This window comes from Dermacentor silvarum, chromosome 8 (genome assembly GCF_013339745.2).
Source record: "Dermacentor silvarum isolate Dsil-2018 chromosome 8, BIME_Dsil_1.4, whole genome shotgun sequence".
Classification (NCBI taxonomy): domain Eukaryota; kingdom Metazoa; phylum Arthropoda; class Arachnida; order Ixodida; family Ixodidae; genus Dermacentor; species Dermacentor silvarum.
Genome location: NC_051161.1, coordinates 321,375 through 344,777, shown reverse-complemented (window position 1 = coordinate 344,777; position 23,403 = coordinate 321,375). Strand labels below are relative to the sequence as shown.

The window sequence follows — 23,403 nt, the reverse complement described above, 5'->3', positions numbered from 1 at the left end:
AGAAGTTAATCAGTGATTTTTCGTTAATTATTAGAATATGTGTTTCGATTTATCGTGCGAATTTGCGCCTCATCGAATAACCCAGCTCTGATAAAATTATGCTACCTGCCACAGGCGATTTCTAAAAATTCCGTAAAACTTAAAAATGAACACCCTGTATGTTAAACATGGCGCTTACTGAGGAGGGTGGGCATGGAGGAAGGAATAACTAGAAGAGAACATCGCAGCACGACTGACATCAAGAAGTAATGGCGCAACACGTGATCGCCACATCAGAGCGCGCGGTAGGTTTAATGCTGCCGGGTGCAGGGCAGCAGCGCAGGTGAACGGGTGCGCACTGATTTGAAACTGCTGCGAACCTAACATTATCGGCCAATACGTTGTCACTCAGGGTCACGTGTTGACCCTACTGCAAAGTAAAAAGCGAAGGAAATCGCTTGACGGTGAGTTCGCTTGCCAAGACTAGCTGCCTCACGTAATGCTCTCGCCTAGTTTATTTCTTCCTCCACGGGGGTGGCCTCTCTCCGGGCCCCAGGCAGCCTGTGTGACGTGCGCGTAAAGCGGGGAAGCGCTTGGCCAGCTCGACATGACCCGGGAAAACAGTCGACAGTCGCTCTCGGTCTTCGCAGCCGCGCGGTCGTTGCTCGTACTCCGCATTCTACAGTACGATTTCAAAATTTTCACGCCACTTTAGTCACTGTCTGGAAAACGATTAATCGAACTGCTTTAATCGATTAAACCGATTAAATTAAAGGTACACATCGATGACGATTAATCGTTTTGCGGCGTACTTTTAGTCGATTAATCGTTCATCGATATTACCATCCCTACTCCTGCTGCTTCAGTGAGGACAGTGTCCATCATTCGCTGGAAAGTAGCCGGGACGGAACACAAGCCAAAAGGAAGTACTCGAATTCATAGAGACCATCTGGAGTCACAAAGGCTGTTTTCTCACGCTCTCGTTCGTCTACCTCGATTTGCCAGTACCCGCTTTTTAAATCGAAAGAAAAATTGTGGGCACGCCGTAGTCTAACCTAAAACCAAAACCTAAAAAAAGGAGCTCGAGAAACATGACCAGAGAATGACGGCGAGCGAGCAATATTCTAGAAAATGCAACATCGAAATAAAAGGAGTAATCCAGGCGGAAAATGAGAACCTCGCAACGACTGTATGTCAGATTGGAACATTGCTAAATGAGCCAGTTACGTCGGACGACATCGAAGCAGTGCATCGAGTGAAAACTCGTATTGAGGGCTCTTGCCCTAACATTGTAGTACAGTTCAGGAGCAGGCGCAAACGTGACTCGCTTCTTCAAAAGGCCAGAAAGTCTCGCCTAGCAATGACTGACCTCGGTCACACTTCTAGCTCCTCAATTTATGTGAATGAACATCTCTGTCCATCTTTGAAGCGTTTGTTGGGGATGGCAATTGACAAGAAGAAAGCTTGTGGATGGAAGTTTGTCTGGACGAAAGACGGGAAAATACTAGCTGGCAAAGATGAACAAGCTAACATACTCTATGCACAAAACACTCGTGATGTTGACAAGATTCAATAGATTTCAAATAGCAGTCCTTAAGCAAAAAAGCCGCATCCAAAATGATGACACACTGTGATGACTTGAATAAGATTTTCGTCTCTGAGAAAGTAAAAGCTTTCACATGTTTCACTTAAACATGCGATCCGCACGTAATAAAGAAGATGAATTAAAAGTGCTATTGCAAAAATTTCCAGTTTGATATCATATTGTTAACTGAAACTTGGTTCGAGTCAGAAACTGATGTCATAATGGATGCAGACTACACATTTTTATTGCGATAGCAATTATATGGACACTTCAACCGGATTTCTGCCGTCGGCGTCGCCGTGAGGTTCCGTATAGATAAAATCTTCGCCGCGCGCCATATGCCCCAGAGGCAGCGTGCGGGGACGCGCGCTATCACGGAGAGCGAACGCACTCAATCTCCCACGCGCAAGCAAGGAAGTGGAAAGCCAGCGCCGGCACTTCTCTGCCAACAACCGCGCTCGTCCGCACAGTCTCTTATCTCTCCCACGCGCAAGCAAGGAAGCGGGAAGCCAGCGCCGGAAGGAGCGGGGGGGGGGGGGGGGGGGGCGCACTTCTACGCTGCCAACAACCGCGCTCGTCGTTCGTTCGAACGCACCGTCTCTTATCTCCACACGGCTCTGACCTTTATGCGCATTCGCCGCTCAGTTTCCGTTGAAGCGATAGACCGCACGTACACTCGGCCACAAAATATTGATGATGATAAGTGGTTCTTGAGGGAAAGGGAAAGGTTGGCGCTATCTTCTGCAGCCCTTGAGGGAGCACGGCTCAGCGCCAACGGGGAGGGGTAAGTGGGAGCGAAAGAAGGGAAACCACAAAATATTGCGGGGGGGGGGGGGGGGGGGGGGCGAGCGCGTGGCGAAGCGCTCCTCCTCACCTTCTAGCGGCGCACTCCTGGTGTCGAGACATCTAGGTGGTGTTGGTCGAGACCGACGCTTGCGCGCATGCGCGTCCTTCCGTGACTGCAAGCGTGCATGTTTCCGCGCTTGTTCCTTTTGCATCCCATGATATCACGGTAATATTAGACAGTTTTAGTTTAGCGTGGTTACCGGAATAGCGGGCGTACCGGAATAGCGGGATCGAAGTGCGCATGCGCAGAACGCTAACCGACCCATACCGTTTACCGTGCGCACGCTATTTCTCAGAGTTAACGTTACCGTGTTAGCGCGGTGTACGTAGTGTACGTAAAACATGGCGGCGGTCCCGGTCGCCCGCTTCGAACTGAATTTGGCGTTGTTTTTGTAGAATTCACTTCGTTCGTAGCAAATGACTGCGTAAACGGCTTTTGCTTAGTCTCATGCCGCTTCGCCGAGAGAGTGTTATGGCTAATCTTGAGTAATTTTCGAGATCGCTTCTCGTTTCGAACGCGCCTAAGCCTAACGAGAGAAATTTTTTTTGAGATGCGAGCGCCATCTGTCGCTAAAGTCGGGACATAGGCGCGACGACGGCATATGGCCTCTGAGATGGGAGAAATTCGGAGGCTATGGTAGACAGCTTGCACTGCTTGTCTGTTTCGTTGCAGATCGACGGATATGTGAAGTAAAAATACAACGCGCTCCTGGCTTCCATTGCGCTGCCTATCGCACTTTCCGTACGCACACACACATAGAATTAGGTGCCCTGTGTATGCGAAATTCAAAGCGTAATGGAATAGCGCCTCGCACGTAAACTACGCTATCACGCTATACTAAAACTCTCATTCTGCAAAGTTCGTTTGCGGAACGGTAACGCTATTTCCCGTAACCCCGCTATTACGCTAACGCTAAACTAAAACTGTCTATTAATATATTACAGTGATATATTACATTATATTATTGTGTTATTCTGTCTTGCTTCTCATTATATTCTTATCACACTTGTATAATTGCAACTAAAATTGTATAACTATGTGCTTTTTTTCCTATGTGCATTTTTTTTTCTCTTTTTTCTTTTTCTGGTCATGACTGCTGTCTGCCATGTAAACGGGGGCCTGAGCCTTTGTCAAGCGAACTAGTTTTCACTTTTTGCTCAGGCGTCCCTCCATTTCTTTATGGAAAAATAAACCTGATTTGATTTGATTTGATATCTAACAGAGTCGTGGGTGTGCGGCAGCGGGTACACGACCTTTTTAGTCACATTGTTAAGCTTCCGGTAGTCGCTGAAGAAGCGTAGCGTTCCGTCTTTCTTTTTGACAAGAACGACGGGAGACGACCATGGTCTGTTGGAAGGTTCGATGACGCCATCGTCAAGCATCTCCCGGACTTCCGTACGTATGGCTTCGCGTTCTTTTGCCGACACGCGGTAAGGCTGCTGGTGTATCGGACGTGCGTCCTCGTACGTGATGATCCTGTGTCTAGTGATGGAAGTCTGGCGTACCTTTGAAGAACTTGCTAAGCTCCCGAATTCAAGCAAGAGCTTGCGCAGTGCTGTTTGGCTATCCGTGGACAATTCAGAATTGATGTCGATATGGCCTAGAGACATGTCTGCTGTCTCCACTACTTCTGACGTGAAACAGTTGTTAAGGTTTGCTACTGCGTCTGCAAACGCTAACAAAGTGCCGCCGAACAGGTGTCGGTGCTCGATGTTAAAGTTGGTAACAAGAAATTGCAAATGGCCATCACGAAGCTGCATAACACGTCGAGCCACACAAACACCTTGCTTCAGTAGGTGATCCACGTTAGTTTCGGCCACCGCTTCGCCATCGCGTAAGCCACAGCATGTGACATCGACGAGGACACTGGCTTGTGGAGGAATCGTTACGCTGTCAGCTGAAACACGAGGTACGTCGGCACTCCGTTGGCCGTCCTCGTTCGGCTGAGAATGTGATACGACGCTCTTGGATATCAATAATAGCGTCATACTCCTGCAGGAAGTCAACCCCAAGAATAACGTCGCGGGAGCATTCGCGTAAGACAAGGCAGCTCGCTACGAATGTAGATCCTTGAATCTCAACTCTAGTCGTGCAGGCGCCTAGTGGAGTAACGACGTGGGCGCCAGCCGTCTGAATCTGCGAGTTATGCCAGGACGTGCTTACTTTCTTCAGCTGCGTTGCCATTTCCCCGCTTAATATAGAGTAGTCTGCGCCGGTGTCCACTAAAGCACTAACGGCGTGACCGTCAATAGTCACTGGTATATCGAGCGAAAGCCGGTCGTCCCGTTGAGCTGCAAGTGATGTTTGATCGGCAAGGGTGTATGTCTTTTAATGCGATTAGCATCCTTTGGGAACTTCACGCAATATACATATGCTAGGTATGTTGTCTGTTTCTGACCTCTTTCACACCAACTAGGACCACTGGGTATGTGCTCAATGGACTATTTGGGAATAGACAACTTGGGCAATTATATAGGTACGTGCAAGTGTGCATATTCCGCTGCGTATGTGCGAGAATAGACAACTTGGGCCACTGAGTATGTGCAACTGGGCATGTGAACATTCTTGGCGAATCCTCCAAAATGAACCACTAGGTATGTGCCCGGACTGACAAGCAGAACAAGACGTGACAAGTAAAGAACTCGGCAACAGACAATTGAAGTCAGGAAGTGAGAAAGTCGGCATCAAAAGCAGCCGAGTGTGGTGAAAAAAGTGAACAGAATGGGACCGGGGCGTGGAAAGAGCGAGGGGCGTTTATCTGCAGAGAAGTGGCAATGTCGGTAACAGAAAATTGAAAAATTCGGCACAGAAGTGACGAATTTGGCAATACAATGTGTTTCTGCTTCAAAGCTAGTCGCATTAACTGCGACTTTCATAGTGAGGTGAGTTCTGCTGAAATATTTTCTCCTCCATTTTACATCGAAGCTGTTAAGGGACACGATCCCCCAGGATCGTGTCCGCGTGTAGAAAAAAACTATCATCATCAGCATTTCGGCTCCATGTGCGTGGCGGTTTCCCGCCAGTTGTGCCTTAAGCACAAGTGCCAAAACGGATGAATAACATGAATGATAGGTCATGACATCAATAACATCACATGCTCGTCAGTTACGTCACGATTAACGATAATAAAATCACGTGTGGCGCATACCCGCATTGGATATGCGGGTATGAGCCAGGGACAAGAAAAAAAGAAGGAAGGAAAGAAGAAAAGAAAGAAAGAAATCACTTGTGGCTCATAACCGCATTGGATATGTGGGTATGAGCCGCCGAGAGCAGGAGCGGGAGAAATCTCACAGGATCCTGATGCTGCCGTGCAGTGTGCCACGGCTATGAACGCTGTGGCCACGGTGTTACTGTGGCTCATACGCTAATCTATGACGATGGGGCGGACTTGGCACAGAAAACGCACTACTTGGCCATCGCGCCGGGCGAAAACAAGACGCCAGTGTCCTTGCACTTTGACGAACATGCCTAAGACGCTCGATATAATGAATAATGATAATATATAAATTCACTATAGCAATATTCACTACAGCAGACCCACCATAGTCACAGCTTCGCTTGCTTCCATCTTCACAGTAGTGGAGCTAGGGCTCAATTTTTCGCTGTGAATTTACTTTAATTGCGTTTGTTTGTTTTTTTTTTCTTCTTGTATTCCGTCAGAATGATTCCTTCGTTTTTACTTACATTATCTTGTAGTTTTTTTTTTATTTAATTTTAGGTTACTATACCCGTGCGCCAATAATCAGACCTCATGGTTTATTCTGGAAACGTTAAGTAAGCTATTCGCTATTATTATTATTATTATTATTATTATTATTATTATTATTATTATTATTGACGATGAGGCGCTAATGCCGCCTGTAATAATGCTTGTACCCTTATGCGGCGTCATAACGTAGTCGCGGAGAACGTGAACAAGTTTAGACACCATCATAGAAGCCGTAGCATTAAGCTGAGACAGGCGCAGAATCGATTTTTTTTTTTTTTATTCGTGCTCCGGAAGGCGAATCCACACAAGCACGCCATGCGTGCAATTCGGCCGCTGAAATAGAGTGACGTTTCAACACGATTCATGCACAGTGGGTCGGTTGTGCCTTCCAAATGAAGTGCAGTACTTTGGGAAATGATTGTGCGAGCTTGCAACGCCAAGGTAATCGCATTGACGCCGTGCAACGGCCGCCACACATACTGACCAGACAGCAAGCAGAACGGGCGCTCACCGAACTGTTTGGTCGGTCCTTTCATAGAGGTCTGCGCGGTACGCAATGCAAGTCGTGTCCTCAGGCACCATTCACGGTCCGCGGAAACGCTGTTGCAAGCAGGCACAGCCGGCGCGTAGCGCGAACCGGCTGCGCGGTCCCAGCGGCTGCGGTGGCTTTTGTAAACATGGCCGCTCCTCCGCTTCTGCTGCTCGCGCATGCGCGTATGCACCGCGTGGAGGAAGAGAGATGAGGAGGTAGACGAGCGTCTGGGTAGGGTCCTAGTCTGGGTTGCGCCGTGACACGTGACTAGAAATTTCGCAAACCCACAGTACGGCGCGGGGCGAATAGCAACAATTTCGTATGGCGCGAAGCGTGCGACGCCGCGGTTGCTCAGATAGCTCCTCTCCAAGGTGAGATCGCTGTGTGTGTGCATGCGCGCGCGCGTGATCAGCAGAAAATGACACGTGCGAAGTGCAAGACCGGCGTCTCGACCTGGGCCCGGCCTTCGTCAGAGTAAAGAAAATCGGCTGAGTGCATGCGTGTTAATGGATGTTCACGCAGAACGTCTCGCCACTTTCCAGGAATGCGCGGTACAATACGCTATATCGAAAGGACAGCATCTTTTTTTTTTTTTCTTTTCTTTAGCGCATCACTAGCATCACGCTCATTAAATCTGATATCAGTTGGCAGCGGTGACAGCGGCGGAGTAGAAGGCGCAACTCCTGTCCATTGCACATTGCAGGTTGGCGAAGTTTTCACCTATTTCTAGAAGTATAGTAACTTTATTTTCACTGGGTCACCGCTGCCACAAAGTGCGGCATTTGTGTTCGTTGCTGCTGTCATTAAAATGAGTAATTTTAATGACAGCAGCAACGAACACAAATGCCGCCCTCCCCCTGCATTATCTGTGTTAGTATGGCATCCTTCTGTTGACTGCGCTATACTGTTTGACAAAGGACAAAAAAAAAAAAAGGGGGGGGGGGGACACACATGTGCGCAAATGCTCAACTGTTTATTATTCGTTAGCGCACGTCAAATAAATACATGAATGGTGACTGCAAGTGAAGAGAAAAAACATGAAAAGAAAGACGAAAAATGAAGCTTCTACGCACATCTGCATGATTTCACAATGACTGTATGGTTTAATCTAACCACGGCCGCTCGATGTTTCATCGAGCGGCCGTGATCTAATATTCATCTATGAATTTAAAAGCTTTTTTCTCCCAGCGCCACAGAAGGTGTGCTCACGTGGTGTTCTGGTTCATTTTTTAGCATAAAATATGCTTCTAAAATTTCACGTGTTTTTTTAGAGCTGCAGCGAGCCAAAGCCTTGGTTTTCCTGAAGACAGGTTTACAGCCATGTCGTGCGCAGTGTTTCGCCAAATGTCCTGGTGACTGGAGCATTTCTGTCGCATACCTGTGCTCTCTTAACCTAATATTGATACAGCGGCCTGTCTGCACTATGTATGATTTCCCGCACGAGAAAGGTATCTTGTAGACAAGGTTATCTACACAATCCAAAAATTTATCTACATGTTTTTTTTTTTTTTTGCATTTGTTTTTGGCTGATTTGTTTGTGTCGGTTATTTACTTTCTTACATAGTCCTTTCATTTTTAAAGGAGCCGGAACAACCACTCTCACGCTGTGCCTTTCGCCAATCAAAATTTTTGAGGCCATGTGAAATTTTATGCATATAAGGTATCATAGCTACCTTCTTATGCTCGCCATCCTTTGTAGCTGCTTTCTTTTTGTTACTTAAGCCTCTCAAAACTTTTTCGGCGATGGACGTTATAAGTGTGACAGGATAACCACTATCCCTAAGGTTCGTAACCTGCCGCTGTATACTATCGTTGATCCTATGGTCACATGATTTTCTGATGGCTTGGTTCATGCTCGAGTTGGCAATTGCTCTTTTCATTAGTTTAGAATGCCCTGAATCGTAAGGGAGCAGACTTTTTTCACCCCTCGTGTTGTACTCCCAACAAGTGTGAGTTGCAGTGAATGTAATTTCAACTCCAAGAATTGGAGGCAATCTTTATCAGGCATTTCCACCGTAAACTCCAGCTCTTGGTGGGCCAGTCTGAACATTTCCACACTTTCTGTTTTCGTAACATCTGCGAAGTGGTCATATGGAAAAAAAAAAAAAAAGAAAATCATCGACGGAACGGAAGCATCTGACAGCTCCAAGGCTATGTAGCTTTTTCTGTAAAATCCTGTCCCGCTTAGCTAGAAATACATGTTTAGCTCCAGTACTTTGTGACATATATATATATATATATATATATATATATATATATATATATATATATATGTCACAAAGTAGTGGGGTTAAACATGACTATATACAGATCCCGGCTTTCTGTAAAATCACTTGTCCTTGAAACAAAGCGAACAGCGAGTGGAGGTATAACAATATATTCAAAAAAGAATCAACACTCAATCCACTATGATTTTGCAACTTCACTACCCCGTAGGTGTCAATGCATTCTTCAACGGCTTGCAAAGCTGCTTCTTGTGGAACGCTGTAAAAACGTTCTTTTGCATCTGTGGAAAGGCACTTAACTGATTGTGCTATACTGATGAAGTCGACAATTTCTTCCGACTTGCGGACGTGGCACGGGTCATCCAAAGATAACACGGAGTGGGCACGTGAGCTGGCATCGGAATATGGCCAACCCATTTCTTTTTTACGTGCGAATACTTCTGTTCTATGCGGCAACGAAGGCCAGCATATCGCAAGGATTGACAAGCTTCGACAACTTCGCACATGGAGCTCGAGACAACGTAAGCGCGCCGGATTTCTACAAGGAAGCCTGGACGTCACGGCACACAGCGCACTCTACTTCGGCGGATGCGCATATAAGAACCTCATTGCACCCGCTCTCAGTCAGTGGGCACGTCAGCTGGCATCGGATCCACAATATGGCCAACCCATTTATTTTTACTGCGATATCAATTATATGGACACTCAAAGCGGATTTCTGCCGTTGGCGTCGCCGTCGCCGCCGCCGTGAGGTTCCGTATGATGTCAAACAGCGATGAAATCCTCGCCGCGCGCCGTATGCTTTATATTATTTATATATAAAGAAGCCGTATTGCGAGACGCGTTCCATGCAAGCGTGTAAAATACTTAGAGTTGCATCTTCTTTCTTAAACTACCATCAAAATTAGTTTTAATACCCCCAATTTCTGCCTTGTCTTAAAAAAATACATTCGCTGTTTTTTCCGCACCGTACGACTGGGTGACATCGGAAGTAGTAGTAAACAACTTTATTAACAGCGAAGCTGTTTAACCTGGGCGTTTGCCGTCAAGTGTAACGCCGAAATGTGGGCCGATCCTGGTGGTAGTGCAGAAAGGGTCTAAGCGTAATGGCACATACCCCTGTGAACTAGCGAAGCTGTTTAAGCTCGAGGATGGTCCGTCGAGTGTACGCCGCAAAACTCCGCCTGGCGATGACGTCACCATGCGTCGCCTAGCAACGCTTCGGCCCAGCTGCGCCGAGCCTCGCCACAGCTGCGTGAGCCGTGACGTCATCGCGCGCGCCGCATCGCTGCGCCTTATCTTTCCCGAGCCATGACGTCACCGCGCTGTGCGGAGTGGTTGCCGCGGCTGCGCAGAGGCGGAGCTAAGCCGTGACGTCACTGTGCGGACCCACGGGATATATAGCTCCGCGTCGCCGTCGCGGCGACACAAAAGCCCCGCCGTCTCCGCGCCGAGCATATCGCCGCGAAGATGGGGCGGCCGAAGAGCGTCACTCCCGAAAAAGAGGAAGCGCGGCGCGAAAGCCGCCGCGCCGCTACCCGAGAGCGAGTGAGACGGCTGCGGTCCGATCCCGAGTATCGCGCCGCCGAAGCGGCGGCGAAACGTCGGCGATTTGCAGAAGATACGGAGCTACTAGCCCGCAAAAGGGAGCAAAAGCGTTTGAACGTCCAGATACTTTAATGACTGAGTGTTCGTTGCTCCTTGGGCTGTCGTTCATTCCGGGATGATCTTGCGCAAAACGTGGCCGAGCCTCGAAGCATAACCTTGTAAAACTTGGCCGAAACGAGATAAAGTTAGGTGGGGTCGCCAGCTTCGCTGTTTGCCCAGTCTTCGCACCACTAGTATGAAGCTGCCCTTAATTTATTTTTATTGCGATAGCAATTATATGGACACTTCAACCGGATTTCTGCCGTCGCCGTGAGGTTCCGTATAGATAAAATCTTCGCCGCGCGCCGTATGCCCCAGAGGCAGCGTGTGGGGACGCGCGCTATCACGGAGAGCGAACGCACTCAATCTCCCACGCGCAAGCAAGGAAGCGGAAAGCCAGCGCCGGAGGGAGCAGGGGGGGGGGGGGGGGGGGGGCACTTCTCTGCCAACAACCGCGCTCGTCGCTCGTCCGCACAGTCTCTTATCTCTCCCACGCGCAAGCAAGGAAGCGGGAAGCCAGCGCCGAAAGGAGCGGGGGGGAGGGGGAGGGGCGCACTTCTACGCTGCCAACAACCGCGCTCGGCGTTCGTTCGACCGCACCGTCTCTTATCTCCACACGGCTCTGACCTTTATGCGCATTCGCCGCTCAGTTTCCGTTGAAGCGATAGACCGCACGTACCTTCGCCCGCTCCTGCGGCGTATATATCCGCTCGCTGCCAGCGTTTTGACGGTCGTTGTCTGCAGTCATTCATTGTGATCTATTCATGTTTGTGCGCGCTCACACCACGCTTCTTCAATCAGTTAGTAATAGTCGGGCCACATTTTCCAACGCACGCTACACATGCAATGCTGCCCGGGTCGGCAGTGCAGCGCTACAGGTGTGTCCCTTCGCACGCGCTGCCCACGGGAAGCGCTTCTCATCAACACCACCGTTTCACACGCGCCTTCTCGTGGTCATCGAGTCTCTCTTCATGTCGGTCTACATACGCCGCAGCACACCTGCTTACTTAATCAGCTCATGTTTACTACAATTCATATTGCTACGAAAGCCGCTCACCTTACTTCGTATGACATTGCTGTGTTGCTATCGCATTCATCGCTTCGCCCTTAGGGCGAAACTGTGACATTTTTTTTTCCCGAAAATGGAAGACGAGTAGCAGGTGCACAATGTCAACGCCGAGCTTTATACCCTTGACGAGGACGTCGTTCAGGCAGGGATGACCAATCGCGTGTTAGGAAGCGTCAAACACAACACAAAGCTTTGTCGTGACAGCACCTCGGCGGACAATTGCATGATGGGGCATATAATACACATTTTCCCTTGGCAGTAGCTCTTTTTCAACTCGCTGTGCGTGCTCCGAAGTGTAGGCTCTGATGTTTCGCGATCGTCAAAGCGGAACGCAAAAATGTCCGGCTCCGGAAACGGCGCACGCGCTTCGGGAGATCGCAGATATCGCGATTCCGCTGCCTCTGCGGCTGATCTTATCAATACATCGTATAGAAGCGAGTCAGAGGACGCTGACTTTTCGTCGGACTTTAGTCTGAATGCGACGACGACGCAAACCAGCCCGGAACATCGGCGGCCGCAGCCCGGTGCGCCCAACTGTGGTGCTTGCAGTTAAATTTTTGTGGCGAAATACCTGTTCAATGCAAAATTTTGATTTTTTTCGGAAATAGTGCCTAATAGACGGCAATACATTTTGTATATTTCAATTTTCCTAACATTTGTTTCTTAGTAGATATAAGCGTGTCTTTACAAACTTTGTTCAATTTTATCGCACAATATTGATTTTAACAATTTATATTTTTTATGACATACATCTTGTTAATAAAACTTTTATACGTGAAAAGTGCGTTCATTTTGCTTTCTGTTGATGTATTACATTAAATATTGAGTGCAGCAGTTACTTCATAAAAAAAAAAAAACATCTGCCGCAGCATACAAAAAACATCTATATATTTTCCCCATGGTAGAGAAATAGTTATATCCATCGCATAGAATGGTCAAATGGCGACGATTGCACTTGCTACACATGACAAGGTAAATATACCTGGTAGCCAGTGGCGTAGCCAGGGGGGGGGGGGGGTTCAACCCCCCCCCCCCCCGAAATTTTTTCCGCAACCCCCCCCACTTACCCGCCCTTTGTTTTCGTCGCTTCGCGCTGACACAATTCATGAAAGCGGTGCTACTATCACAATTTCATTCCTAGGCGCTTCCGTTTGGTTGGTAATTTACAGCGAATCATGTCTGCATATGGAAAAAACTGTCACGGTGTTTGTCAAGGCTTTGACACTCTGTGAAGTTTTGGGCGAGAATGTGGCGGCCGCATTCTGAAGCAACAAATGTGCAACAAATGAAGCAACAAATGCGGCAGCCGCATTTTTGATGATGGCGAAAACGCTCGAGGCCCGTTTACTTAGATTTAGGTGCACGTTAAAGACCCCAGGTGGTCGAAATCTCCGGTATACATTTCCGCCGCTTCCCTTCAGGTGCCGGTTAGGCCGCGCTCACGCAGGATCTTAGGCTACGTTCACACTTGGTCTCGAAGCTGTAGGGAGCGGCAAAATCTTGTAAAAATCCGCCCGCCTAGGCGGCAAAACAGGCAGAAAAACAGGCTGCGAGCCAAATCAGTCTCGGGCCGATTTTTTCGCCATGGGCCGATTTTTTCGCCATGGCGAAGCGGAAACGCGGCGGAAAGTCGTTCTGCTTCACTGCAAGCTACACTAGCATGTAAACAACCGGTCGTAAAATTGAACATGGCACCAGAAGTGTAGGCTGTAATGCTGATCGACGCGATCAAGAACTAGCCCTTGCTCTACGACAAGAGTGGCATTAAAACGTACTGTCAGCAATACTCGCGATAGTATTCAACGTCGCGCGACCGGAGGTGCGGCAACGAAGCCTTGGCGTGACCCAACTTCTCGCGCTTTTGCAAAGCCAGACGAACCCACCACCGCCGTTTCCGAGGTGTCCGCGTCTTCCGTTTATTCATTGTCCATTTCTAGAAAACAAGTAGGTAGAAGTATAAAAGGCATTTCTTCTTCCACTTCCACGGCAGACAATAGTTAGGCAGAATATTCCTCGTTGGCGCTCCATAATTCTCCTCGCACGTGTACGGTATGTTGCAGAAGTCGCGGGGTGCTTTTCTCGTCGCGACGATAGATTGGGAGCGTAGGTCTCACGTAGGACGCGCAGGCTTTGGCGAGCCCCAACACAAGGGCCAGCCCGGGTTTTAGCTGTGGTGTTCCCGTTGCCCCTTTGGTGTCCTGGAGGCGCCGACAATACGAAATGATGAAATGTTATTACAACTTGTAAATAAAAGCTATTAAAGAAATATTCTCACGCCTAGGCACCAACCTGTGACTCAGCGCTACCGCGCCCGTGTGCGGAGAATTACGGAACGCCAACGAGGAATTTACCGAAGGTCGCAGATGACACGCGAAGTTGCGTAAAATGATCACTTTTGATGACGGTACGTGGGTCAAAGAATGAACATACCGCTCGACATAGTGCGATAATGAGCGCCACCACGCCGACAAGACAAACGTACGCAGACGAGATGGATCTGGACGAAAACGGCAGCGGCGGCCGCGGCGGTAGCAAAACAGATGTGAACAACTTGGACAGGCGCGTAAAAAATTTTCCGGCCGCTTTGGCCTTTCCGCCCGCTTGCCGCTTCCCAAGTGTGAACGTAGGCTTAGTCTGCGCGAGAAACGTCTCTTGTTTGCGATTGCGCCCCTACGGAAGGCTGGTAATTACTGTTGTGTTGTTGAATCACAAACCAGCAATTACGGAAGGCTGGTAGTTGCTGTTTCAGTTGTGGAATCCCAAACCAGCAATGTACACACGTAGGGGTTGATGACAGCAGTGAAATTCCACCGACTCGCAATAGAATGCACGAAACAGACAGCCGTTAAGCATGAATTACTGCTGTGCGCAGTACAGCGTAAGTAAACTCTTGTTGCAGGCGCTGACAGTTCTAGTCGGAGTTCACGCGTCCTGAGAAATTGATTATGTGCACTATGTACTGAACAATACCGGAGCTCATTCCTGCATCACTAGTACACCACCAATCAGTCGAGATTCTGTGAGGTACAAAGCCGCTTCCTGTTTGCACCGGCGAAAGTGAAGCAGAAATGAGTTGCACGCACTACTTAAAATGCGTACACACGCCATATCTATGCTGTGCGGTGAAATATTCTGTACAATTCTGAATCTGTTGACGTAAAGGCAAATGACGGCTGCACGCTCGCACACAGCGGAAGACACAGCGGCCCATGCACTTGCCGCAGGAAATGCAACCCTCTCGTATGAGGGAGCAGGGCGACGAAAGCTAAGAAAAAAAAAAAGCCTTACGTGTTTTTGCGCGTATTTAAGTTTTCTAGCGCAAAGACGCAGCGATCAAGCTATTGCTATGGGAGTAGGTATAGCCTGGTCACACGTGCATTTTCACGCGTATAGCCATCCTTGACTTGTGAAACGCACTTCGCCCCGACGAGGACGACGCCATCTACGCTTAACGGAAATTAACAATTAATGATGTCTTCTCGGATCGCACGGGTCGTCTCAATGATGCGTTTTCGAAGACTGGTCCATTCAGTGGCACGATGAGAGACCGTTGCTCCAAACGCCCACTGTACCTGTCGTACTTACTGTATTTACTGGGCTTACTTTACTTTTTACTTAATTTCTTCACAAGCACACGCACACGCGAGGGGGGGTCCCATGTCATTGATATAAATGTATAGAGTGTGCTTAAACTACCGACATTTATTATCGATCACGTGACCTAGAGGAAAGCAGAAGCTTGCCCCCCCCCCCCCCCCCGGTCGGGCCGGTGAACCCCCCCCCCCCAAAAAAAAAAAAAAAAAAATTTCTGGCTACGCCCCTGCTGGTAGCGAAGCTTCCATAGAAGCCTATACGTTCAAAACATGGCGGTTCATCTGTGGTTCATAAAGCCCCTATATATAAAAAGTAGCGCCATTCTTAGATCTTGCCGCCACCGCGCTCACCCCGGCGTTTCCTCCTTGCCGCCTCCTGTCGCCCCAGCCTCCTCCGCTCCCCCATTGGCGCTGAGCCGTGCTCCCTCAAGGGCTGCAGAAGATAGCGCCAACCTTTCCCTTTCCCTCAAGAACCACTTATCATCCATTGGCCAATCCGTGTCACGTGGAAGCACGCGTTGCACTTTTGTCTATTTTTTTCTTTCTAGTGCGCTCCGACTGCCATTGTCGGGCCTGTGCAACGAAAGTGCTGTACGCACAAGCGGATCAAACGTGTTAGGGACAAGAACTTCATTGTGATGGCATGCTGCTGCGCCTTAAGTTGCCGCAACCGACAAGGTGAGGGCAAAAGGCTTTTTTTGTTTACCATCCGGCGTGCGCAAACGCTTGTTGCACACTTGATATTTGCGCCGTCTCGCATCGTCGCGTTGCTACTTCCAAAACGGCATTATTAAGACCAGTTACTGACTGACGAAGCAAAATCGCGCCTCAAAAACTTCTCCGCAGGGCGCGATCGAAGTTTTCCTCGGATTTTGTCTGGTAGCGCGTTAGCTGTCGTCTGCCACGGCAGGCCCGACGCAGGCGGCGCCACTGTCGATATCGCGCCTCGATCGCCCTGGTCACGCCGAGCGCGATAGTGGAACGGAGGAGGAGGGAAGTGGATGGCGCTACTTTTTATATATAGGGGTTTTAGTGGTTCATGGGGCTTAGCGCCATCTGTGTGAGGAGGGAACACTTCCGGCGGAAGAAAAAATAATTTGACATCATATCCGTTAAAAACAGAAGTGACGTCATTTTGTTCTCGAAGGCACGAAATTTGTTTTCGAAGGCCTGCCATTAGAGCTGTATATTCACATGTCCCGCCATTCGACTTGATGGGCGTTTCGAGCTTTCAGCGCGGAAAGCGATGCAGGACAAGTTCAGCCGTACGGGTGTCGAAATTGCATCGCTGCACGGAACGTACTTTCTTTGGAGGCCAACGAACACTTTGGGCGTAGAGTCCTCGTTCTTTCCTTGGACGCCAAGCCCGTCGGCAAGCGCTGTCCCACGAAAACAACTATAGTAAACAATTATCTGGCTGTCGCAACTCACTACTTTTGACTGAACAGGTTAAGAAACAATGAATCTACCCGCGTCACCAAAGTCAGACAAACGTCGACACGCAACATGTGAGGGGGGCGTATTGTAACAACAGCATGTGAGGGGGAACTTCACGAGCGCGCCTTTCTGCCCACTTCAAGAGCTGCATTGCATTGCAAGTGATAGCGGCATAGAGTAACATACAAGGATAAGAGAGGACACTTCCATAGGCCCCTGCGGCAGATTTTACGAAAAGAAAAGTACCGCCATCTACTCTTTCCTCCGCCGCCTCCTCTCCTAAAGCGCTTGCTTTTTTCTTTACTTTTTGCTTGCGAAACTAAGTCGACGGTGGCACACCTAGAAAGTCCACGTTGAAGCTTTCAGGCCGGGCGCGCGCCGCCGCCGCCGCCGGCGACTGCGCAGAGGACTTTCAACATGGCTCCGAGGCGGAAAAAAAGAAAATATAAAGAAGTGAAAAGCGCGCGCTATCATCGTCCAATCGGAGATACAGGAGAGAGAGAAGCGGCGTTTATCAAAGGATGGCGGTACTTTTCTTATATAGGGATTTTAGCCGATTTTGGTTTGCAGCGCACCTAGCGGGTGTGTGGAATCTACGCAGACTCAGAGATTGGGACTGCAGGAAGACTAATCTCGAAGTCTATTTTCTGGCGATTAGAAAATGTACACGGCCTCCAAGATTGCTTCCGTGCGAGTGCTCGTCCCGGAGGCTATTCGCGACTCCAGCAATTCATGCGACACCTAGCGGCGAGCGCCGGAAACCTCGTATGGAGGTCGGAGCGTCGGAGCAGACGCTCCGTCCGTAGCCTTCGCACTGCGATCGGGTGCGCGTCACCATCAACGAAACTCCGCACGGCCGTGGAATTATGCTGCGCTTTGCAGTTTTGCGGCGTCGAAGAGCCACATGGATTGCGAATCTTATCATAAGCTGCGACAACGGCAATTGTTATGTTCGCAACGTCTTGCTCGAGAAAGTTCTTTTTTTTTTTTTTCAGCCGAGTTTCGGTTTGTTGTTCGTGTGAAGAGAACGCGATACTGTTGCTTGTACTATGTTTGCAGTAAAGCGCTATAGCGAACTTCAGGAAGTTTGCGTTGAGGTTGTTACTGCCATCGTGATAACGTTCAGCGTATTGCTGCAACATGCAGTTTCATGTGATAGCCGGCGTGGTAATGCAGTTTATGATGCAAATGTCGCCGCGGTACTCAAGCTTTCCTTCATTAAAGCTGTTATATCGGATACATGCGGCGCACAACGTGGAACTACCGAGTATGGTACATCAGCGAAAATCGTTACATCGGAGTTTCAGATACTCCCTGGTAACGTCGGTAAATCGTTCTATGTAAACACATGTACGCGCCAGCGTGTAAAATAACTACGGGATGGCATAGCGGTACGCCTTCCTTGCGACCTGGACACGCTACCCGTGTAACTAGTGCAAATTAGTAGGCGCTCATTTGAAAATGCGTAATTATCAAAGCAATTGTATCTCTTATCAGTGTCTGAAGGAAATTGGCAGTTCAGAGGCGAACACAGTTTTGGCCACTTAAAGTGCAGGCTACGTAAATTATAGAATAACATGAAAAATTAATTAGATTCATAATGCAGTAGCTTAGTTAACATTAATTTACACAGATACATTTGTTTTATTTCATTAGTACACAGCAGCCATAAGCGACATGTTCGTAGACAGCGGGGAGTAATCAATCATGGTCAGGCCACGCAGCACAAGCCATACATGTACATGGTGTGCAAATGTGTTTTTATTGTAGTAAGCAGATCTTTCAGTTTCTTATTTATCGTTTTGTTCTCTACAAGAGAAAAAATGGTTCGCCACAGATTCGTAGTGCATGCTGGCGATAAAGTGCAAAGCTTGATTTTAGGTTCGCTTGCTCTCTGGACTGAAAAGAGCGTGCAGAGTTTGCGCCTTCGCCGAACGAAAATGTGGCAACAACAATGAGAAAGTGCGCGCCGGCTGCGCATTTATCCGCATTTACAGCGGCAACAGCTGATCGAGCAAGTCGGTGCGCTGCTGCGGGCCATGTTAACCGTACCAAAGTGAGCAGGTTGTAATATTTCGGCAATCCTGGCGAGGCCAGCGTGACGTATTCAACTTCGCCGGCCGCCGTCTCGCACACTCGAAACACCGGACTATCTATCCACGCCTTAAAAGTGACTCAAAGCAGCAGAAACGTGCTTGTACTTTTCCGGCCATCCAACAGTGCACGAGCACTTCGGTTCCAGGACCAATGGGTTCAAGAATCAGAATCTCGTGCGGGTCCGCTGTCACGCCAGATGTTTGCACACACCGTGCGACCACTTCAGCCTCATTACCCACTGTGCCTCTCTCAGATCGGCTAAAATGATTTGGCCGGCGTAAGCTCCTCGCTTTCGTTCCACAAAACAGCGCAAACCGGCATCACACTGCACGAAAATCATCAAACTACAGTGTACTGTACATCCAACACAGCGGTTGTGGCGACGGGGGGACCTCCGTATAGCCGCCATGTTGCGCAGTGTAGCCAGACGCGGCCAGTTTTCGCAGCGCCCCCTGCAGTTCATTTGAGTTGCGAATATTATGACTATATTTTGATTATTTTAACGCGTTACTTGCATGCATCGAGTAGCTTCGTGTAAGCTGTACCGCCAGAGCAGCAAGCACACGATGCCACTGTGTGTTTATGCAAGCACTTTAAATAAACATGACAAGTGTTGGAAGACACGAAACTTTATTTTTCAGTCATTCTCAGTAAGTACATGTACACTTTTTTTTCGCAACGTTCGATGAACGCAAGCACAAAAAGATGGGTGCACTGCACAATGAGAGACATGCCAATACAGCTGCAACATGTTGAGAATAAATTTCACGAAAGGAATAAACGGCGATATTATGAAAAACCCCACAGAACAGTAAAACTGCAGAAGACGGCATTAGCATTAAAGAGGAAAACAACGCTCGTCCTTTGAAGCCTAACCTTTCTTATTAAGTGGTAGTTTCGGGCTGCATAGCAAACAAGGAATGAAGGCTGCTCACTGCAGTGGCCAGCCAACCACGCTCTCTCCCTGTCCTGCCGTTGTTACTGCACCACGCAACACAGCAGTAATTCCCGTAGTACTTGACTTTGGTCGGCATGACCTGAAAAAAAAAAAGTTGTCGCAGTTTCACCTGAAAGGCGAAGCATCAATTGCGATAGCAAATTTGTAGAGAGCTATACGGAGTAATGATATTAGCTTTATCAGCTGTATAAACTTGGACATGCAGCAGCACTGGCAACGCGCAGAACTGTTGTCGACGCCGTCGGCGTTTTGCCCGCGTTCGCTCAAAATGCCTGCGGCGTTGTGACTGTTGCCGGAGTCTCTGATATAAATAGGCACTTGGTGCCGCAGCTAAACGTCACCTCCCTTCCCTCCCCCTCCCCCCCCCCTCCCCCACGGCCTCTCGCGCGTCGGAAGAAGGCGCTTTTGATCTAATAATATGGTGATTGTAAAGGAGGAAAGAGACGCCTACTTCTGCAGCCCTTAAGGAAGCACGGCGCAGAACGCGCGTTTGTTCTCCGCCGTGCGTTCACTCCCCGTGAAAGAGCGCGTCCCTCGTGCCCTTTCACTCGCACATACAGCGTTCGGCGGCGCGCGGCGACGATTTCATCTCCATTGACGTCATATGGAACCTCACGGCGACGGCGACGCCGACGGCAGAAATCTGCTTTTGAGTGTCCATATAATTGCTATCGCAATAAAAAGTACTGGTTATGTCTTCTCTCCCGCCTTCGCACAAATTTTCACCTACGTACTTCAGATCGCCCTTTCGCGAAAAGCGTCACGCGCAATTGTCGCAGCTAAAAAACAAAAGCAACCTTCGGTGCCATGCATGCGCTACTGAGGCAGGAGTGTTTATTCAGAATACGTCGTAGCCACAGCTTACAAACATTCTTCTCAATTCGCAAGTTCTCTCTAATTGCGCTCGTAACAAAGTGTTCAAGAAATCTGCGCACGCCACGAATAACGATCCTAAGAATAACTGCATTCTTTCACACAATTGCACACACGTGCATTGAATTCAGACTACGTATACCAGCGTGTGCCGACTCACTTTCTTGCGCCAAGAAACCATTTTCTCGCAAACGTGCCGCGCAGCATTTCAAATTGCTGTTTCTTACATAATATGAAGCAATCCACGAACACCATGCGCGAAGTGAAGAACACAAAAAGCTCTCTGCGCCGAACAGCACAATGCCACAAATGTCAACTTACGGCTGAAGTGACAAATACATAAGCAATTTGCAAAGTAATGAAGGGAAAAAAGAACGTAATGAAGGCCTTCTTACCAAGCAGCAGCCAAGCAGACAGACATGTTCTGGCAGGCGAATCCAGCAAAGACCACGCAGACGTTATCGCACATCTTTTGTAGCGTCGCCTTGCCTGATCACACCATGGCCGATATTTTGTAGCGATGCGTTATTTTTTATACTAGTCTTATCATCCAGCACTCACGGCCGGCTGATCCCGTTGATAACGTCTACGTCTACAGCCACATATACAAGTAGACGTATAGTGCACTATAGAAAAGTTACTGCAATAGATAAGTAGTACGCGCGTTCCCTTGGAGACAGTGAGTGTTGTATTGCCCTCTAGCGGGCGGCATGAAGCTGCGTAGCTCGGCCGCTTTTAGGCTCGAGTGGCCACTCTTGTAATCCGTATGTTACTCTATGATAGCGGCGTCAACGCCCGCCGCTATCGGTGGGCGCTCGTGCGGTGGGCGCTGAAAAAAGGTATTTATTGATAATGATCAAGTAAAATAGAGTTGTTCTTTTCTCGCCATGCATATATAAAATTGATTACGAATTTTATTTTCGTTGAATGAATCTAACTGTGTATCGCTGTAATTAAAAAACGCTTTTGTCTTTCCCAATGTTTGTTCCCTCCAAACATAGTCGCGCCTCAATCGCTGCTCCCATAACCACCCTTGCTGATGTCGGTGACAATTTGTTCTGCACCACTTTTCGCCCGAAGCTTCGCGACCAGTTGGATCGACCTTGCACATGATGCTGCGCGACCGTCGGCAAAGACGTGCCACGTGATTGATCCTGCCGCAACGGTAGCAATATTGAATACTGCGCAACCAAGCCATTTTTTTTTTCATCCGCAGAAAGTTGGACGTTGCATTCCGCGATGGTATGACGACCAACTGTTGCATAAGGGGCACGCTTCTTCCGTAACTGCAACAGACTCGGTGGCAAGCGCAGACGCCGTCGGCAGCTGTTGTCCTATTAGTACTAGGGTTGGTAGGACGTCATCTTCAGTTAGGAAACGTGAGGATGCTGAAGCCCCGCGCCCTGGCCTGCCCTCCTCTCTTATCTCAATCTGGACGCGCAGAAAACTTAGCACTTATGCAGCCTGCCGAGCTCTCTCTTGAGGATTCATGTCACCTGACGTGTCCTGCGACGTTTCCTTAGACTTCTGGCGATGAGTATAGCGAGGTAGTCGGGCAGGCACTTCATCAGCACGCGGTTGAGGACTACGTTGTATTGATCAGATGAGACGCCCAAAGCGGTCAATGCGGAGAGCCGAAACTGGACCTTGTCGTAGAGCAGCCGAAGTTTTCCTCTGCCAAAGACTTGACTGGTGACAAGGCGAGAAAGTGGTCAACATGCTCGTTGATGAGCAAGTCGCATCGACCAAATCGCTGTCAAAATTTTGATGGCAATGCTATAATTTTCTTCAGTCAGTCGATTGCTCTCTTGGCTGTGTCAGTCAATAAGATAAGTACTTCAATTTCTCTATGGGCGAAAGCTTTGTGTTCAGATGGACGGTGGCACTAAAGTGATCCCAGAAGGACTGCCAATCGCGAAGTGCGCGTGAAAACGTAGGAATTTGCGGTTTCGGCAGGACCACTGTGCGATGACGCGGCACGGTCCCGTGACTGGGAGTTATTGTCTCTGTTAGTATGCGAGGTGAAGAGTCACTAGCCTCATTTTCTGCTGAGGTCCGGTCACTACCGGCGTCGGCCTTCGGTGGAGTTGCGTCCAGACTTGAGGCACTCGTCGTCGTCGTTTGCTTCGCAAGCTCTCGAAGAAAGAACCGCGCTTGGGACACCGCGTAAGAGACCTTTCGGTCGCATTCGGCTGCTGCCTCGAGTTTTTCCTCGTAAGCGTCGTCGTCAGTGGCGTCGAAGATTTGCTTGTCGAGGCTGCCGAGCTCCGCGTTCTTCTGAACAAGGTAGGTAACGTGAGAGTTCAACTGGGAGGCATCGGGAACGGAGACCTGCAGTTCATCGGTCAGGAGCGTAATAGTGTTCGTGACGCTGGCCCTGACGACGCCACGGTTCTTGCGCAGCTTCTCTACGGATGCCATCGAAGCTAAAAGTCTTGGAAGGGCGATTACCGGGGCTTTTCGGCACCAAAAGAAATGTCGCGTAATAAAGACCCGAACACTAGCCCAAGCTTTCCATCTGTAATTCTATTGCTCGTGCCATCCCTCTTCCTCCTTTTCTTATTCTCCCGCCCATCGCCGCCTGTCAGAAATGATCTTCAACAGAGGGTATGGCGAAAGTGTGAAAAGATCGAAAATTGATTGAAAGTTTTATTAGAACGGATAGCCCGTGGCCTAAGATAGGGGTAAGGGATCAGGTGAAAGGAAGGATGCCTATTTAAAGCATAAAATTGGGCTAGTTGGTTGTAACTGAACTTAGACATCGTAACTAGCGCAGATGGACGGGAACACAAAGAAGAGTCAATTACACTGGACGGGTGCTAGACATCTAACTGAAGGTTTAATGACAT

At 48.8% G+C, this 23,403-nt stretch overlaps 2 protein-coding genes across 2 annotated transcripts in view; both read right to left on the bottom strand.

Annotated features, from left to right (window-relative positions):
* The window catches only part of LOC119460511 (uncharacterized), a 54,462-nt gene extending 47,624 nt beyond the window's left edge, over positions 1 to 6,838 (bottom strand). Inside the window, exon 1 of the mRNA XM_037721429.2 lies at positions 6,635 to 6,838. The gene's annotated coding sequence lies outside the window, so the exon portion shown is untranslated. The remainder of the gene's footprint in view (positions 1 to 6,634) is intronic.
* Positions 1 to 22,975, bottom strand: part of LOC119461913 (uncharacterized) — a 42,539-nt gene extending 19,564 nt beyond the window's left edge. The window contains exon 1 of the mRNA XM_037723280.1: positions 22,592 to 22,975. Within this exon, the coding sequence (XP_037579208.1) occupies positions 22,592 to 22,975 (384 nt within the window). The remainder of the gene's footprint in view (positions 1 to 22,591) is intronic.
* Between the last annotated feature and the right edge of the window lie 428 nt (positions 22,976 to 23,403).